The sequence below is a fragment of the Solanum dulcamara genome, chromosome 3 (genome assembly GCF_947179165.1).
Source record: "Solanum dulcamara chromosome 3, daSolDulc1.2, whole genome shotgun sequence".
NCBI classification, from domain to species: Eukaryota; Viridiplantae; Streptophyta; class Magnoliopsida; order Solanales; family Solanaceae; genus Solanum; species Solanum dulcamara.
In genome coordinates this window covers 75,056,474-75,070,374 of record NC_077239.1, presented here as the reverse complement: position 1 = coordinate 75,070,374, position 13,901 = coordinate 75,056,474, and the positions used below count along the sequence as shown (strand labels likewise).

Below are 13,901 nucleotides of genomic sequence, written 5' to 3'. Positions count from 1 at the left end.
ACATATACTAGTTAATTAACATTGTTAATTATGGTTCGCGTTTGTATAATTCGCACATTTGTATAGTTCGAAATTTATATAATATAATTGTATAACTTTTGTATAATGTTATTTTGTATATTATAATTTGTTAAACTGTTTAAAATTTAGATATTTCTGTTTATATAAATTCGTTTTTTCAAGTTTATACAAAAATAATTTAATTATTTACGAATTATACAAATAAGATAGTTTAAATTATAGCTATAACTTGTAAATATATAAATTATAACTAAAAAACCTAATTAAATTTATTATAATGATTATTTGCGAAATTTCTCATAATAATGTAACGTTTTTTATCCACCGACCAGAGAATACAATTTTCAACCCATGGCCTCTACCAACCCCTGGTAGGCCCCACACAACCCAATTTGTACATAAAATTAGGTAGGAAATCTAAACAAAGCTAACCAAACTGTAATAAATTGCAGCCAGCAGCTATGGTCGGAATTCTTCTACATAAGTAAAAAAGTTTCAACTTTAGATTAAATGCACTTTTCAATAGCACGAGTTTTATCTCGGTGAATCCACTAACAATTCAAATTAGATGAATTAGTGAATTTTTATATCAAAATAATTACACTCGTGATGACTGTTTTTAATTTGATATAAAATTTAAAAAAATAAAAAGAAATTGAATTTTATAATCTTAAATTAAAAATATATATAAAAAAAAGGATTTCAAATGAACTATAAAGAAAAATATGATAAATAAATTGAAACGGAAACATTATTGTAAAGTAAAATAATCAACCTACCAACCTTCAAAAAGAATCACACCTAACACGACAAATAGACAAACTTAGGCAAAATAAACAAATTCTTTGGAGGGCATTAAGCCGTCGCTTATCTCCATCTTCATCTTCATCTTCTTCCTCCTCGTCTTCTTCTTGTTAATCTGTACATTTCTCACCTGAAAACCCTTAAAAATGGATCTCAAGAATCAATCTATAGACAACCCAGAATCCCAAACACCTCAAGAAGAACAACAACAGACAGCCATTTTACCCATAGCCTCAATTTCACTTGCTTTATCCACAATCCTTCCAACCCATTTCCTTAATCCCCCTAAAATCTCCACCCTTTTCAATAAACCCAACAAAGTCAAAATCCCAACTCAAGTTTCATCTCTTTCTAATCTCTCACTTTCAGCTTTTCTTCCTCCTACAAAACCCAATTTCAAGTCCACCATTTCTGCTAACCCTCTTCAAAATACTCTCACTCTAAACCCTCTTCGTCCTTCTGAGCCTTCCAATGCTGCTGGGGTTCGACGAGCGTCAATTGTTTGGTTTCGTAACGATCTTCGTGTTCATGATAACGAGTGTCTCAACGCGGCTCATAATGAGTCCATGTCTGTTTTGCCTGTTTACTGTTTTGACCCGAGAGATTATGGGAAATCCTCATCTGGGTTTGATAAAACTGGGCCGTATCGGGCTTCTTTCTTGATTGAATCTGTTGCTGACCTTAAAAAGAATCTACAGGCAAGAGGGTCTGATCTTGTTGTTAGAATTGGGAAGCCGGAGGCTGTTTTGGTGGAATTAGCTAAAGCTGTTGGAGCTGAAGCAGTGTATGCTCATAGGGAGGTTTCACATGATGAGGTTAAAGGGGAAGATAAGATTGATGCTGTAATGAAGGATGAGGGTCTGGAGGTGAAGTATTTCTGGGGTAGTACATTGTACCATGTTGATGATTTGCCTTTTAAGATGGAGGAAATGCCCACGAATTACGGAGGGTTTAGGGAGAAAGTGCAGGGATTGGAGGTAAGGAAGACAATTGAGGCATTGGATCAAATGAGGGGATTGCCTGCTAGAGGTGATGTGGAACCTGGGGAGATTCCGTCTTTGGTTGATTTGGGGCTCAATCCTAGTGCCACCATGGGCCAGGTATTACTTTGTTGATTTTGAGTTTCACATTGATAGTTAACACATAGGTCTATTGAGTATTAGATGAAAGTAGTTTTACATTGGTCTCTAGGAAATGTAGAGAACTTGTAAGTTGACTGAAACGAAAAATTTGCGAGTATTGGAATGAAACAGGTACACATGTAGTGTAATAGACAATAAGGATGATTCATTTAGTTGAACCCAACTAGTTTGAGATTGAGCTATACTTGTAGTTCTTTAGTTTCGAGTAGCTTTCTGTTTCTTTGCCACTTCATTTTAAGTGGTAGAGACGATCAAGATTCCTTTTTTATATGGAATGGAAGTGATTCAAGTCAGAAACATTTGATGGTTTAATCCAATGTATCTCTTGTATATGTATTTTGAACTTTGTAAGATAAAACCCCATATTTAAGTAGGTTTAGTGTTTGACGTTTGAACATCAGTAATTAAATGAACCGTGCTCTATGTGCAGTGTCCTTCTATGCACTAGTTGTGTATACTGAATATCCAGCTCATAGCTATGACATTTTGATGATCAATGTATTAATGTACTTATTAGGTGCTCAACAACTAGGACACAAACAACCTGTATTTGCTAGCTTGAGATGTACGCTAGATTAGAACCGTTTTTAGTCACGTTTGGAGGTTGCTTTTTTAGTACTGCCTACATGCGGCGGTGCATAATCACTAAGAGCTGTTGCATGGTTTTTCACTGACTTGAATTTGTAATTGCCTTTTCCATACTGTATTTAAACTTTGGAACTGTAAGTTTTTTAACATCACAAACTAGTCAGACAAAGTTGATTTACTTTGCAAACTATGGCAAACATAAAACTTTCTTTATCTTAGTATATACTTAAACATTTGCATTTGCCCCTCATTTAGAATGGAAAACCAGCTGCCAATGCTTCCCTTGTGGGAGGAGAGAATGAAGCACTGCAGAGACTTAGAAAATTTGCAGCAGAATGTCAGGCTCAACCTAATAAGGAAAACAAGGATGGCACTACTGACTGCATATATGGTGCAAACTTTTCTTGCAAAATATCACCTTGGCTAGCTATGGGATGTCTCTCACCCCGTTCCATGTTTGATGAATTGAAAAAGTCCACTTCAAGGTAATGTCGATCAATAGTTTATTTCTTATCCTGATACTAATGCTTGTGAGACTAGTATCACTACATAATGCTTTTTTGGTATTTTGTGCTGCAGAACGATCTCTGCTGCCTCTGGCAAGAAGGATGGTGGTAGTGGCACTGGGCTGAACTGGCTGATGTATGAGCTGTTGTGGAGGGATTTTTTCAGGTAATTTAGCATGCAACTTAGCTCCTATGACTTGAGGTTCTTGTTTCCTTTATGGAACAATTCCCGCCCTTTAGTTTTGTGAGAAGGCTACTGCAGTGTTTTATTCTGAATCTTATTAAGCTTCTATCATATATTATATTATTCTTTGGATGACGTTCTGTTCTCCAAATTTCCAGATTCATCACCAAGAAATATAGTGCCGCAAAACAAAATAGTGCTGCTCCAGTAACTGCTTGTGTAGGAGCTGCTGCTTAACAATGGTATATTCGAGAAGGAGAATGAAGGTTTCCTTTTTGTATCTTGATTTTGTTTCCCAAAGTTTAGCCGTGGAATATTAGAGTTGGACTATCATTAGATTGAAGCATTCATCGATGATACATTTTGTCTTTGACAAATAAGTGTTGGATATCAAGGATTTGTCGCCATTTCTAGCCAGTTGCTTTACCATCTTTTTTATGCTATTTTTTTTCATTTGATCTGTAGTTGAAACAGGTGTGATAACATTCCTGTAGTTGAAATATGTGTTCCATGTTTGAGATACGTAGTAGTTGGTGTGATGTCCCCCGGAAAGATTTAAAAAGAACAGTATCAAAGTCTGAAATAAGTTCGAAGTTTTCTAGAGTTTTAACTTCTAACCATCGTAATTTTCACATTATGAAATCACCTAAAAGATAATTACAGATAATCATTCATAATAAGTGAGACAAGTAGATGTTGACAACTATGGCTCAACTCTGCCTAAGTGAGCTTGCTCGCGCAGCTGGTCTCAGGTCTTATAAATGAAAAGGGTTGCAATGAGTTGACAACCAACATAAAACTTATCAATTTATGGTGATGAACCACAGAATATGGTGCTACATTAACAGTGGACACATAATGAAGTGAACTAGAAATCCAAAGAGGATAGTAGAGATTTTTTCTTTGGGAATTAAATAACGAATGTATGTCATTTATGAAGTAATTGTGAAGTTCAAAATCTTAAACAAACTTTGTCTGATGTCTTACAACTTACCTATTCCCAATTATCAAATGACATGTTCACCAAACACGTACTAGAAATTTAGCAACCTGCAAAAACTATGGACTGTTGACTTAGCTAATCAACAAATGAAAAGGCATATTAGGCTTTACTTTTAAAGATACTTTAAAAATTCAAAGAAATGAAGCAAGTATCTTTGGAGTATGAAGCATTTTGTAGTGGAATTGACTATTATAGTAAGCTTTGAGTGATTGATGGAATGATTTATGAGGAGCCTCTTTCTTGATGGGCAAATCATGGTGCATTGGCTCTGCTTTTGCAAATCTTGGCTTACAGGTTGCTTTTCGCAACTAGCTTCATTGATTCATAATATTAAAATAAACAGATTAGCTATTTCAAGATTCGATATTTCCAGAAAAAATAAAAGAATCTTAATTCCGCGGGGCACTCCCAGACTTTGATATTACCAGGACAGATGAGTTTGTAAGCTAATGAGCCTAAAAGGAAGGGATATTCCCTATCAAAATTCAGGTACCACCAGTCACTACAAGAACATTCCCCATCAACAAAGTACTGAAACCAGTTGCAACGTGTTACCACAACTCCACCAGCAGTCCTTGAGGCAATTTATATTGCAACATTACCCTGCACGGGTGCATGCCTGACGTTTTTACTGGGCATATTCAAACCACGGTGTAGTATTAGCATGGAGAATTTAATTGCCATGTTCTCAGTATGAAGTGAAAACTGCTAAATTCTTTCATTCCTCATTCAAATTTAGCAGTACCTTTTGTATTGTCTGCATAACCTTCCATCTTGAACCCACAGAGAGTATCCTTGAGCATCACATGATTTATAGTGCCTGCCTGATACTCATCTCAATGTAAATTTGTTCTACTGGATATTTGAATTGACCTCTATGGAACTACGCCCAGGAACTTTCTGTAGCTTCTTTGTCTCCATAAGGTTTCTGATGTCCCTAGCATCTTTCCACCGACCCATCTTAGCGTAGACATTGGAGAGAAGAACGTAAGCTGCACTATTAGTGGGATCTTTCTCGATTATTTTGTTGAGTGCAATCTCACATGTTTCAATATCTCCACATATCCTGGCTCCACTAAGAAGAGCTCCCCAAATAAGCACATCTGGCTCCATAGGCATTGTATTAAGAAGATTCCATGCTTCATCAATCAAACCAGCTTTGCCATAAAGGTCAATCATACAACCATAATGCTGAACTGAAGGAGAAATACCAAACTCTTTACTCATCCTCTCAAACATTTCCTTCCCTTGGCTCACCAATCCTCCATGTACACAAGCAGAAAGAACACCTAAGAACGTTATGTCATCAGGCCTTACTCCGCTGTCAACCATATTTGAGAACAAACAGAGGCAATCTTCCCAGTGTCCATGCATCGCAAGGCCTGAGATCATCGCACTCCAAGCCATTGCATCCTTCTTTGGACCCAAATTTTCAAAAACTAATCTTGCCCGGACAATACTCCCACATTTAGCATACATTTCAATCAAAGAAGTCCCAAGAACAATATTAATTTCCATCCCAAGTTTGTAAACACAAGCATGAGCCCATTTCCCATGTTCAAGTGAACCCAACTGCTCACACGCTGCAAGCAAAATGGACATCGTATACTCGTTAGGAATAACCTCATTTTCCTTTTTCATCTGATTAAACAGCTCCAATGCTTCTTCACACTGACCCCACCTCACATAACCATCCAACATACTACTCCAAGATATAACATTTCTGCTTGGCATTTTAACAAACAGTTCACGGGCAACACTAAGAAAACCCGCTTTCACATTCGCGTTAACGATAGAATTCCACGCAGGCAAATCCGGTTGAGACATTTCATCAAACATCTCTCGGGCAGAACCCACATCGCCACAAGCAGTGTACATACTAATCAGCGAAGTTTGGATAAATGGGTCAGATGAAAAACCAAAAACAAGAACTAGTGAGTGAATGGATCTTCCCAATTGGAGGTGTGGTGGAGAATGGACAGACTGGAGGAGAAAAGGGAAGGTGTAATAATCAAGATGGACGCCATGGAAGCGCATTCGGAGGAAAATGGAGAGCGGGGTATGGGTGGGGCTTGAAGGTTGATGAGTTCGTTGAACATAGGCTCTGATGAGAGTATTCCAAGTGAAAGAATCGACAGTGGGATGCCAAAGATTGAGAGAAGGGTGTGTTAAAGATATGAGCTTTCTGGTTGATACCTTCATTTGGATTTTGGATCCTTCCTCGGCGGGAAGGATAGTTAACCAGTGGTTTCAAAGCTCAAAGCACAAAGTTTAGCATTTTACTTGAAAAATATTTCAGTTTTTGACAACTTAAAAAAAATAATAAAGATTTTCAAAATAAAATTTTGTAAGCTTAACTTATTTTTGTATAGTGATGGTATAAATAGCATATGTAATATCCCCTGACCCTGCTTCAAATTATTTATGAAACATTTTAATCATATTTATGTTTTAAGATGTGACTCTCTCTTTAAAAAAGTTTAATAACTGTCGAAAAGGATTACAAGTGGAAAGTTGAATTTATGAAAATTTAGCTAACCAATTAATTGAGCTATTAAAATTTGTACTTAATATTTATTTTATTTTATGTGTTTTCTTATACTTGAGATGATCTTAAGAAATAATTAATTTTATTTGGAATTTCTAAAAATCATGACAAATAATTTGATACAGGAAGAATTATTAATTCCATTATAAAAACTCAAAATTGCATCTACAGTGTTAAAACTTATTGTTAATGTATATAATTTAATTGACCACTTGATTAAAAAGGGCAAATTGTTGTGAGAATAATAAGTGAATGTCATTATATAATTTTTCCTTCACCTTCATTGTTTCCCACTAACATATTTTATTCGACTTTTTCTACTATATTGTGGCTATAAATAGTCAATGTTTGTGTGCAATTCGTAACACAAATCAGAAAAATACAATTATCTTTCTCTGCATTTCTTTCTAATTTCTGTTTTCCTTCTTGTTTAACTAAGTTAATTTGTTTTATAATACGTTATCAGCACGCTGCTCTAATTTTCTCCAGACAAATTAACTTCTTCAGTCATCAGTTAAATTCAAAATCAATTATGATGATATGTGTCTTATTGATAGTGCCACAACACACTATTTTAAGAGATAAAAAATATTTTTCTTGTTTGATTATGAAAGAAGCTAATGTTAATACAATATCTGATAGCATAGGATTAATTGAAGGATTCGAAAAAGCTAAGTTGTACTTATCGGAGGAACAAATTTAACAATTAATGAAGCATTATATTGTAGTAAGTCTCAAAGAAACTTATTAAGTTTCAAAGACATTCGTCAAAATGATTATCATATTTAGACTACAAATGATGAAAAGAATGAATATCTTTACATTACTACAATGATGTCGGGCAAGAGGTTTATACTTGAAAAGTTTCTCGCTCTTTCATCTGGTTTATACTTTACAAGTATTAGCATGATTGAAACACATGTCTTAGTAAACCTTTGGTTTACTAACTCAAATGATTTTATTATTTGGCATGACCGGTTGGGTTATCTTGGTTCCAATATGATGCACAAAATAATTGAGAGTTCACATGGACACTCTTTGAAAAAACAAAAGATTCTTCAATTTAAAAAATTTTCTTGTGCCGCATGTTCTCAAGACAAATTGATTATTAGATCATCAGTAATCTAAGTGGAATTGAATCCCCAGCATTTCTAGAACGTATACATGCTGATATATGTGGGTTTATTCACCCATCATGTAATTTAGCACAATTTTCAAATTATGCAATAAAGACAATTCGTCTTGATAATGCTGGTGAGTTCACATCTTAGTCATTTAATTATTATTGTTTGTCCACTGAAATAACAATTGAGCATCCGATTGCTCATGTTCATATTCAAAATGGTCTAGCGGAATCATTGATAAAACGTCTCCAATTAATTGTTAGACCAATGCTTATGAGAACAAAACTTCCTATTTCATTATGGGGTTATACTATTTTGCATGCAGCAAGTCCTGTGCGGATCAAACCCACAAGTTATCATAAAGTCTGTCTATTACAATTGACTTTTGGTTAGGAGCCGAACATTTTCCATCTTAAAATATTTGAATTTGCATTATATATTCCAATTGCTCCACCACAACACACAAAGATGAGATCCCAAAAAAGATTGGGATATATATTGGGTATGAATCTCCTTCTATCATAAAATATTTGAAACCTATGACTGAAGATTTATTTACTGTAAGATTTGTTGATTGTCATTTTGATGAATCATTATATCCAGCATTAGGGGGAGAAAATAAGCATTTAAAAAAGGAGATAGATTGGAATGCATTATCATTATCTCATTTAGATCCTCGTACAAATACATGTGAACTGAAGTTCAAAAGATAATTCATTGCAAAATATTGAAAATCAACTGTCAAATGCATTCACTGACCTATCAAAAGTTACTAAATCTCATATTCCAACTGCTAATGCTCTAATTCGAGTTGATGTCCCAGTAGGACAATTAATTAAAACAAACGTGGTAGACTAATCGATTCAAAAGATAAAAATCCTCAAAAAAGAAAATGAGTAAACAATCAAGATGGTCATGCTATTAAAGAACCTTCTCAAGAAGAGCGAAGAGACATAACAATTGATAAAATCTTGGAAGAGGTTAAAACGCTTGAAAATGATGAAGAAATTTTAATAATTTATGTCTAATCAGGAAAAATATGAAACCGAAATAATGTAATTGTCGATAATAGTTTTGCTTAATATGTTGTTATTGAAATAATGCAACAAAATGGGGATCTTGAATCAAAATCTGTCGATGAATGTAGATAAAGAAATGATTGATCAAAATGAAAAGATGCAATTCAAGGCTTCGCTTGAAAAATGCGAAGTTTTTGGATCGATAGTCCGAACATCTGAAGGTATAAAACCAGTGGGATACAAATGGGTCTTTATGCGAAAATGAAATGAGAAAAATAAAATCGTAAGATATAAAGCACGACTTGTGGCATAAGAATTTTCGCAAAAGACCTGGCATTGATTATAAAGAAACATAATCTCCTGTGGTGGGTGCAATCACTTTCATGTATCTTATAAATCTGACAGTTCATGAAAAACTTGGCATGCATTTGATGGATATCATTACAACCTATTTGTATGGCTCTGTGGATAACGATATTTTTATGAAAATTCCTAAAGGATTTAAAATGCTTGAAATATATAAAGATTTCCGAGAAACTTGCTCAATAAAACTTCAAGAATCTTTATATGGGCTGAAACAATCAAAACGAATGTGGTACAATCGTCTTAACGAATATTTGCTAAAAGAAAGATATAAAAATGATCCAATTTGCCCTTGTATTTTTATGAAAAGGTCTGGATCTAAATTTATCATAATAGTCGTATATATTGATGATTTGAATATTATCGAAACTCTTGAATAACTTTCAAAGGCTATAAAATGTCTGAAAAAGGAATTTGAAATGAAAGACCTCAGAAAGACAAAAATTTATCTTGATCTACCAATTGAATGTTTTACAAATGGGATATTTGTCCATCAATCAACATTTACAGAAAATATTTTAAAGAAATTTTACATGGATAAAGCACATTCACTAGGTATCTCAATGGTTGTGAGATCTCTTGACCTCATGAAAATGATGAAGAGTTTGTTAGTGTTGAAATATCATATCTTAGTGCAATTGGTGTCTTAATTATCTTGCGAACAATTCTAGACCACATATAGCTTTCTTTGTAAACTTATTAGAGCATATATTCAGATATCTTTGAGGGACCATCAATATGAGATTGTTTTACTCAAATGAATCCACGTCAGAATTGATTAGTTATGCATGATATTTATCTGATCCAATAAAAGTCAATCGCAGACAAGCTACTTATTTACATATGGTGGTACAGCTATATCATGGTGTTCAACAAAGCAAATTATGATTGCCACTTCTTCAAATCATGTAGATATAATAGTCATTTATGAAACAAGTCAAAAATGCATTTAGTTAAGATCAATAACTCAACACAATCAAGAAACATGTGGCGTTTCTTTGACAAGAGAAGCTTCAATAATATTGTATGAAGACAATGTTGCATGTATAACTTAATCAAAGAAAGGATAAATCAAAGGAGACAAAACAAAACATATTTCACCAAAATTCTTCTTTACCTATGATCTTCAAAAGAAAGGTGAAATAGATGTTCAACAAATTCGTTCTAGTGATAATTTAACAGATATGTTCACCAAGGCATTGTCAACTTTAACCTTTGAGAAATTGAGATACAAGATTGAAATACATCATCTTCGAGATATTAAATGATGTCTTCATCAGGAGGAGTATAATATGCACTGTACTCTTTTTTCCTTAGTCTATGTTTTGTCCCACTAAATTTTTCTAGCAAAGTTTTTAATGAAGCAACAATCAATGTGCATTGAAAATAACTATATATATTTATTTTTCTCTACATTGACATCCAAAGAGAGTGTTGTGAGAATAATGAGTGAATGTCATTATATAAGTTTTCCCTCACCTCCATTGTTTCCCACTAACATATTTTACTCAACTTTTCCTACTTTATTTTGGCTATAAATAGCCAACGTCTGTGTGCAATTCATAACACAGATCAAAAAAATACAATTATCTCTCTCTACATTTCTTTCTAATTTCTGTTTTCCTTCTCATTTTGCTAAGTTAATTTATTTCATAATACAAATAACCTACTACAATATTAGACTACATCAATCGTCTAATAATTGGTAGGTTCACAATCCGACTATCTAAGAAATGTTCTCTGTGGAAAATGTAAGAAGCAATCTAGACAGTCTGTGAAAAAGAAAATGGAAGTTTCAAATGTATCTTTAAGTATATGAAAATTTCAATGTCTCTAATTGGTATCCCCTTTCCTATATCTCCTGCCTAAACTTTCACCACGTTGGTTAGCTTCCAAGCAACCCAAATCAAATTGTATGTGATCATCAAGAGGAGAAAGGTATTACAGGTAAAATTATGAGTTTTGCATAGTTGACCCAAAAGATAAACAAACCAAAGTATCAAACTTAATGTGTTCTTTTACTGATAAGCAAACTGCAAAACAATAATCTAGAATTGAGAAGACAAGACTCATTAGTAATACGAACAGATGATATAAGGATCAAAATAAGGAGGCCGCATAAAGAAGAAGATAAAGCGAGACATTGAATGGCCATGTTTAATCTTCTTCATCTACTTCATTCTCAGCAATGTTGAAGTAGCGCAATTCATAAACATTCCTGTCCTTGTTGGAAGCAATCACCCTAAGCCAATCCCTGACGTTATTTTTCTTCAAGTACTTCTTGACAAGGTACTTGAGGTACCTGGAAAATAGAAGTAAAGATTGTATAACAAAGCTGTTATCTACTAGTCTTGAGTGCCAGAATTCACTACTTCTGAAAGGCTGTTCTTTTGGTTTTGGTGGGGGAAGAGGATTAATAGAACACATAGCAATACCCTAACATCACAAGAACTTCTTTCATTAGTCGGGCATACATAATTTGCCCCAAAGTAAATTGAGACATACATTGCACATTAGCATCTCTTTTAGACTATCAGTTTCTTTTACAAGTAGCCTTTAGAATATCACTTGAACCTAAGATGCATAGGTGAATGGTGATGCTAATACGTGGTTGATTTCACTTCCAAAACAAGCTTAGAAACATAAAACAGATGAAACAAGAATACCACTATAGATTCCACTCAGCTGCATCAAATGTATTTTGTCCGAGCCCAATAAAAATACTTGAAAATCTGCTTACAAGCCCAGATGTTTTAATTGGAAAGAATATCTACAAAAATTATTAATATCAATTACCAATCTCTTTCAAGTTGAAAACCAAATAATAAATATTAATTCTTTCAGACCTATTTTCACAGGTAATAATGTCATATGACATAATCTGAGTATTACTCTGTCTATAATCATGGAAAGTAAAAGATGAAATCAACAAAATTGCACTTAATGCAAACTAATGGACAAGATAGCTGCAGTCTAATTGGCCTCACCAACAACTACCTACTTAAGAATAAACTTCACTGAGAAGTGGGCGAAGTGCTAAATAATCTAGCAAATGCTCATTGACAATCTGAACATAAGTTTAGGAAGAGCTGCTGAGGATTATAATAATAATATAACATTATGTACATATCCTATTCAAGTTACAAATAATTACAACATATTATGCCACCATTTTGTACTGTTGTTACTTTGTTTCTCAAAGTAAGTAGGATAATGCATTAGACAAAAAAACAGTAGAATGGTATAAGCCCATCATCTCCAGTGTAAAAACTCCACAATAGATGCGGTGCAGGGAACTCTAACTAAAATAAACAGTAAAAAGGACCCCTTTTTAAAACAAGTAGCAATAGACTCCGGAGCTTAATTTATGAATGACTACACTATTCCAAACAAGAGCTCTTTGTAAAAAACAGACGAGCCATGATAAAAGAGGCTATGATAAGTTACTCAATCTGTCAGTTGTGAAAATAATCAAAGAACAATAAAAGCCAACCCCAACTAATCAGGGACCCATATATAGCCGTTTAAACATAGAGCACGTAGACTATCTGTTCCATAAGTTTAGCAAGAGCTACAAGAACTATTAGAATACCCTGTTCAAGTTACAAAATATTACTTATGCCGTTTTAGTTCTTCTATCTCTCAATGAACAGTAGAACAACATAACACAATCATCTTAAGTTTGATAAATCTAGAGTGGAACTGTACTTGAAAATTCTTAATACAAAAATAAACAGCAAAAAGGACATATTTTTAACCCATTATCAACTGACTCAAAGCTCAATGTGTAAATGACTACACTATTCCAAATAAAAGATTTCCTTGCAGAGCATAACGAGCCCGGCCTAAAAGAATAGGTCTATGACAATCCTTCAGTGTAAACATAATCAAACTACAATGAAAGTCGACCCCAGGTAGTAATTTGGGATCTACACCATTTTTTTCCAAATAAACCCAACTGAAAATGAGGCAAAAATACAAAAATTAAACGAAACGAGTCATAATATAGAATGAGTACCTCTTGGAAAAAGCAGAGTTGCAAGTGACGGTGATTTTGTTCTTTTCACGGGAGACGGTAACGGAATCCCCAAGAGCACCAGCTTTTCCACCAACCTTAATTCTCTCTTGAAGGAACTTATCAAGAGAAGCAATCTCCATGATATTGTCATCCACTGGCTTCGAACAGTCAATCACGAAGGTTGCCCCCTTCTTCTTCCCGCCCTTAACTGCTGCTGCTGCTGCTGCTCGGCTCATCTTTACACTCTCTCTATTTCTCTTCTGCTGTCATTCAAATAATGAAAACAACACAAAAATCATCAGATCTCAACAACAAAAGTTCATATCCGGAGAAAAAGTTCGCGCATACGTACAGGACGAAACACGACGGCGGCCGACTGCGAGTGTGTGGATGTGGATGATTCTATTTAATTAGGGTTTTTCTTTGTTCGCACCTCGCTCCAAACTTGGGTCATTTGCACTTTTGGCCCTATTTTAGGTTGGTATTTTTTAAAAAAATAATCTCCGTCGTAATAAATAAAAAGGATAATAGTTTGAAAAATATTTAAATTTTGACGAAATTTGTTGTTACGGTATCAAATT

The 13,901-nt window shown here is 34.2% G+C and overlaps 3 protein-coding genes across 4 annotated transcripts; 1 reads left to right on the top strand and 2 right to left on the bottom strand.

The window, feature by feature from the left end:
* The first annotated feature begins 833 nt into the window (after window positions 1-833).
* LOC129882950 (blue-light photoreceptor PHR2) lies at window positions 834-3,767 on the top strand. The gene is made up of 4 exons (XM_055957468.1): window positions 834-1,925; window positions 2,811-3,040; window positions 3,135-3,227; window positions 3,404-3,767. The coding sequence occupies exons 1-4, from the start codon at window positions 972-974 to the stop codon at window positions 3,480-3,482; spliced, it is 1,356 nt and encodes a 451-aa protein (XP_055813443.1). The 5' UTR covers window positions 834-971; the 3' UTR covers window positions 3,483-3,767.
* Window positions 3,768-4,641: 874 nt separating this feature from the next.
* Window positions 4,642-6,561, bottom strand: LOC129882948 (pentatricopeptide repeat-containing protein At3g62890). Its single transcript, XM_055957464.1, has one exon. The coding sequence runs from the start codon at window positions 6,448-6,450 to the stop codon at window positions 5,101-5,103; it is 1,350 nt and encodes a 449-aa protein (XP_055813439.1). The 5' UTR covers window positions 6,451-6,561; the 3' UTR covers window positions 4,642-5,100.
* A 4,626-nt stretch (window positions 6,562-11,187) lies between these two features.
* LOC129882949 (60S ribosomal protein L22-3-like) lies at window positions 11,188-13,804 on the bottom strand. 2 transcript variants are annotated; one of them, XM_055957467.1, is made up of 3 exons: window positions 13,673-13,804; window positions 13,321-13,580; window positions 11,188-11,604 (listed from the first exon to the last, which is right to left on the bottom strand). In XM_055957467.1, the coding sequence occupies exons 2-3, from the start codon at window positions 13,554-13,556 to the stop codon at window positions 11,460-11,462; spliced, it is 381 nt and encodes a 126-aa protein (XP_055813442.1). In that variant the 5' UTR covers window positions 13,557-13,580; window positions 13,673-13,804; the 3' UTR covers window positions 11,188-11,459. The 2 variants fall into 2 exon arrangements, with proteins under 2 accessions (XP_055813442.1, XP_055813441.1); XM_055957466.1 differs by having other exon boundaries at window positions 13,321-13,583; window positions 13,673-13,800.
* Window positions 13,805-13,901: the final 97 nt, after the last annotated feature.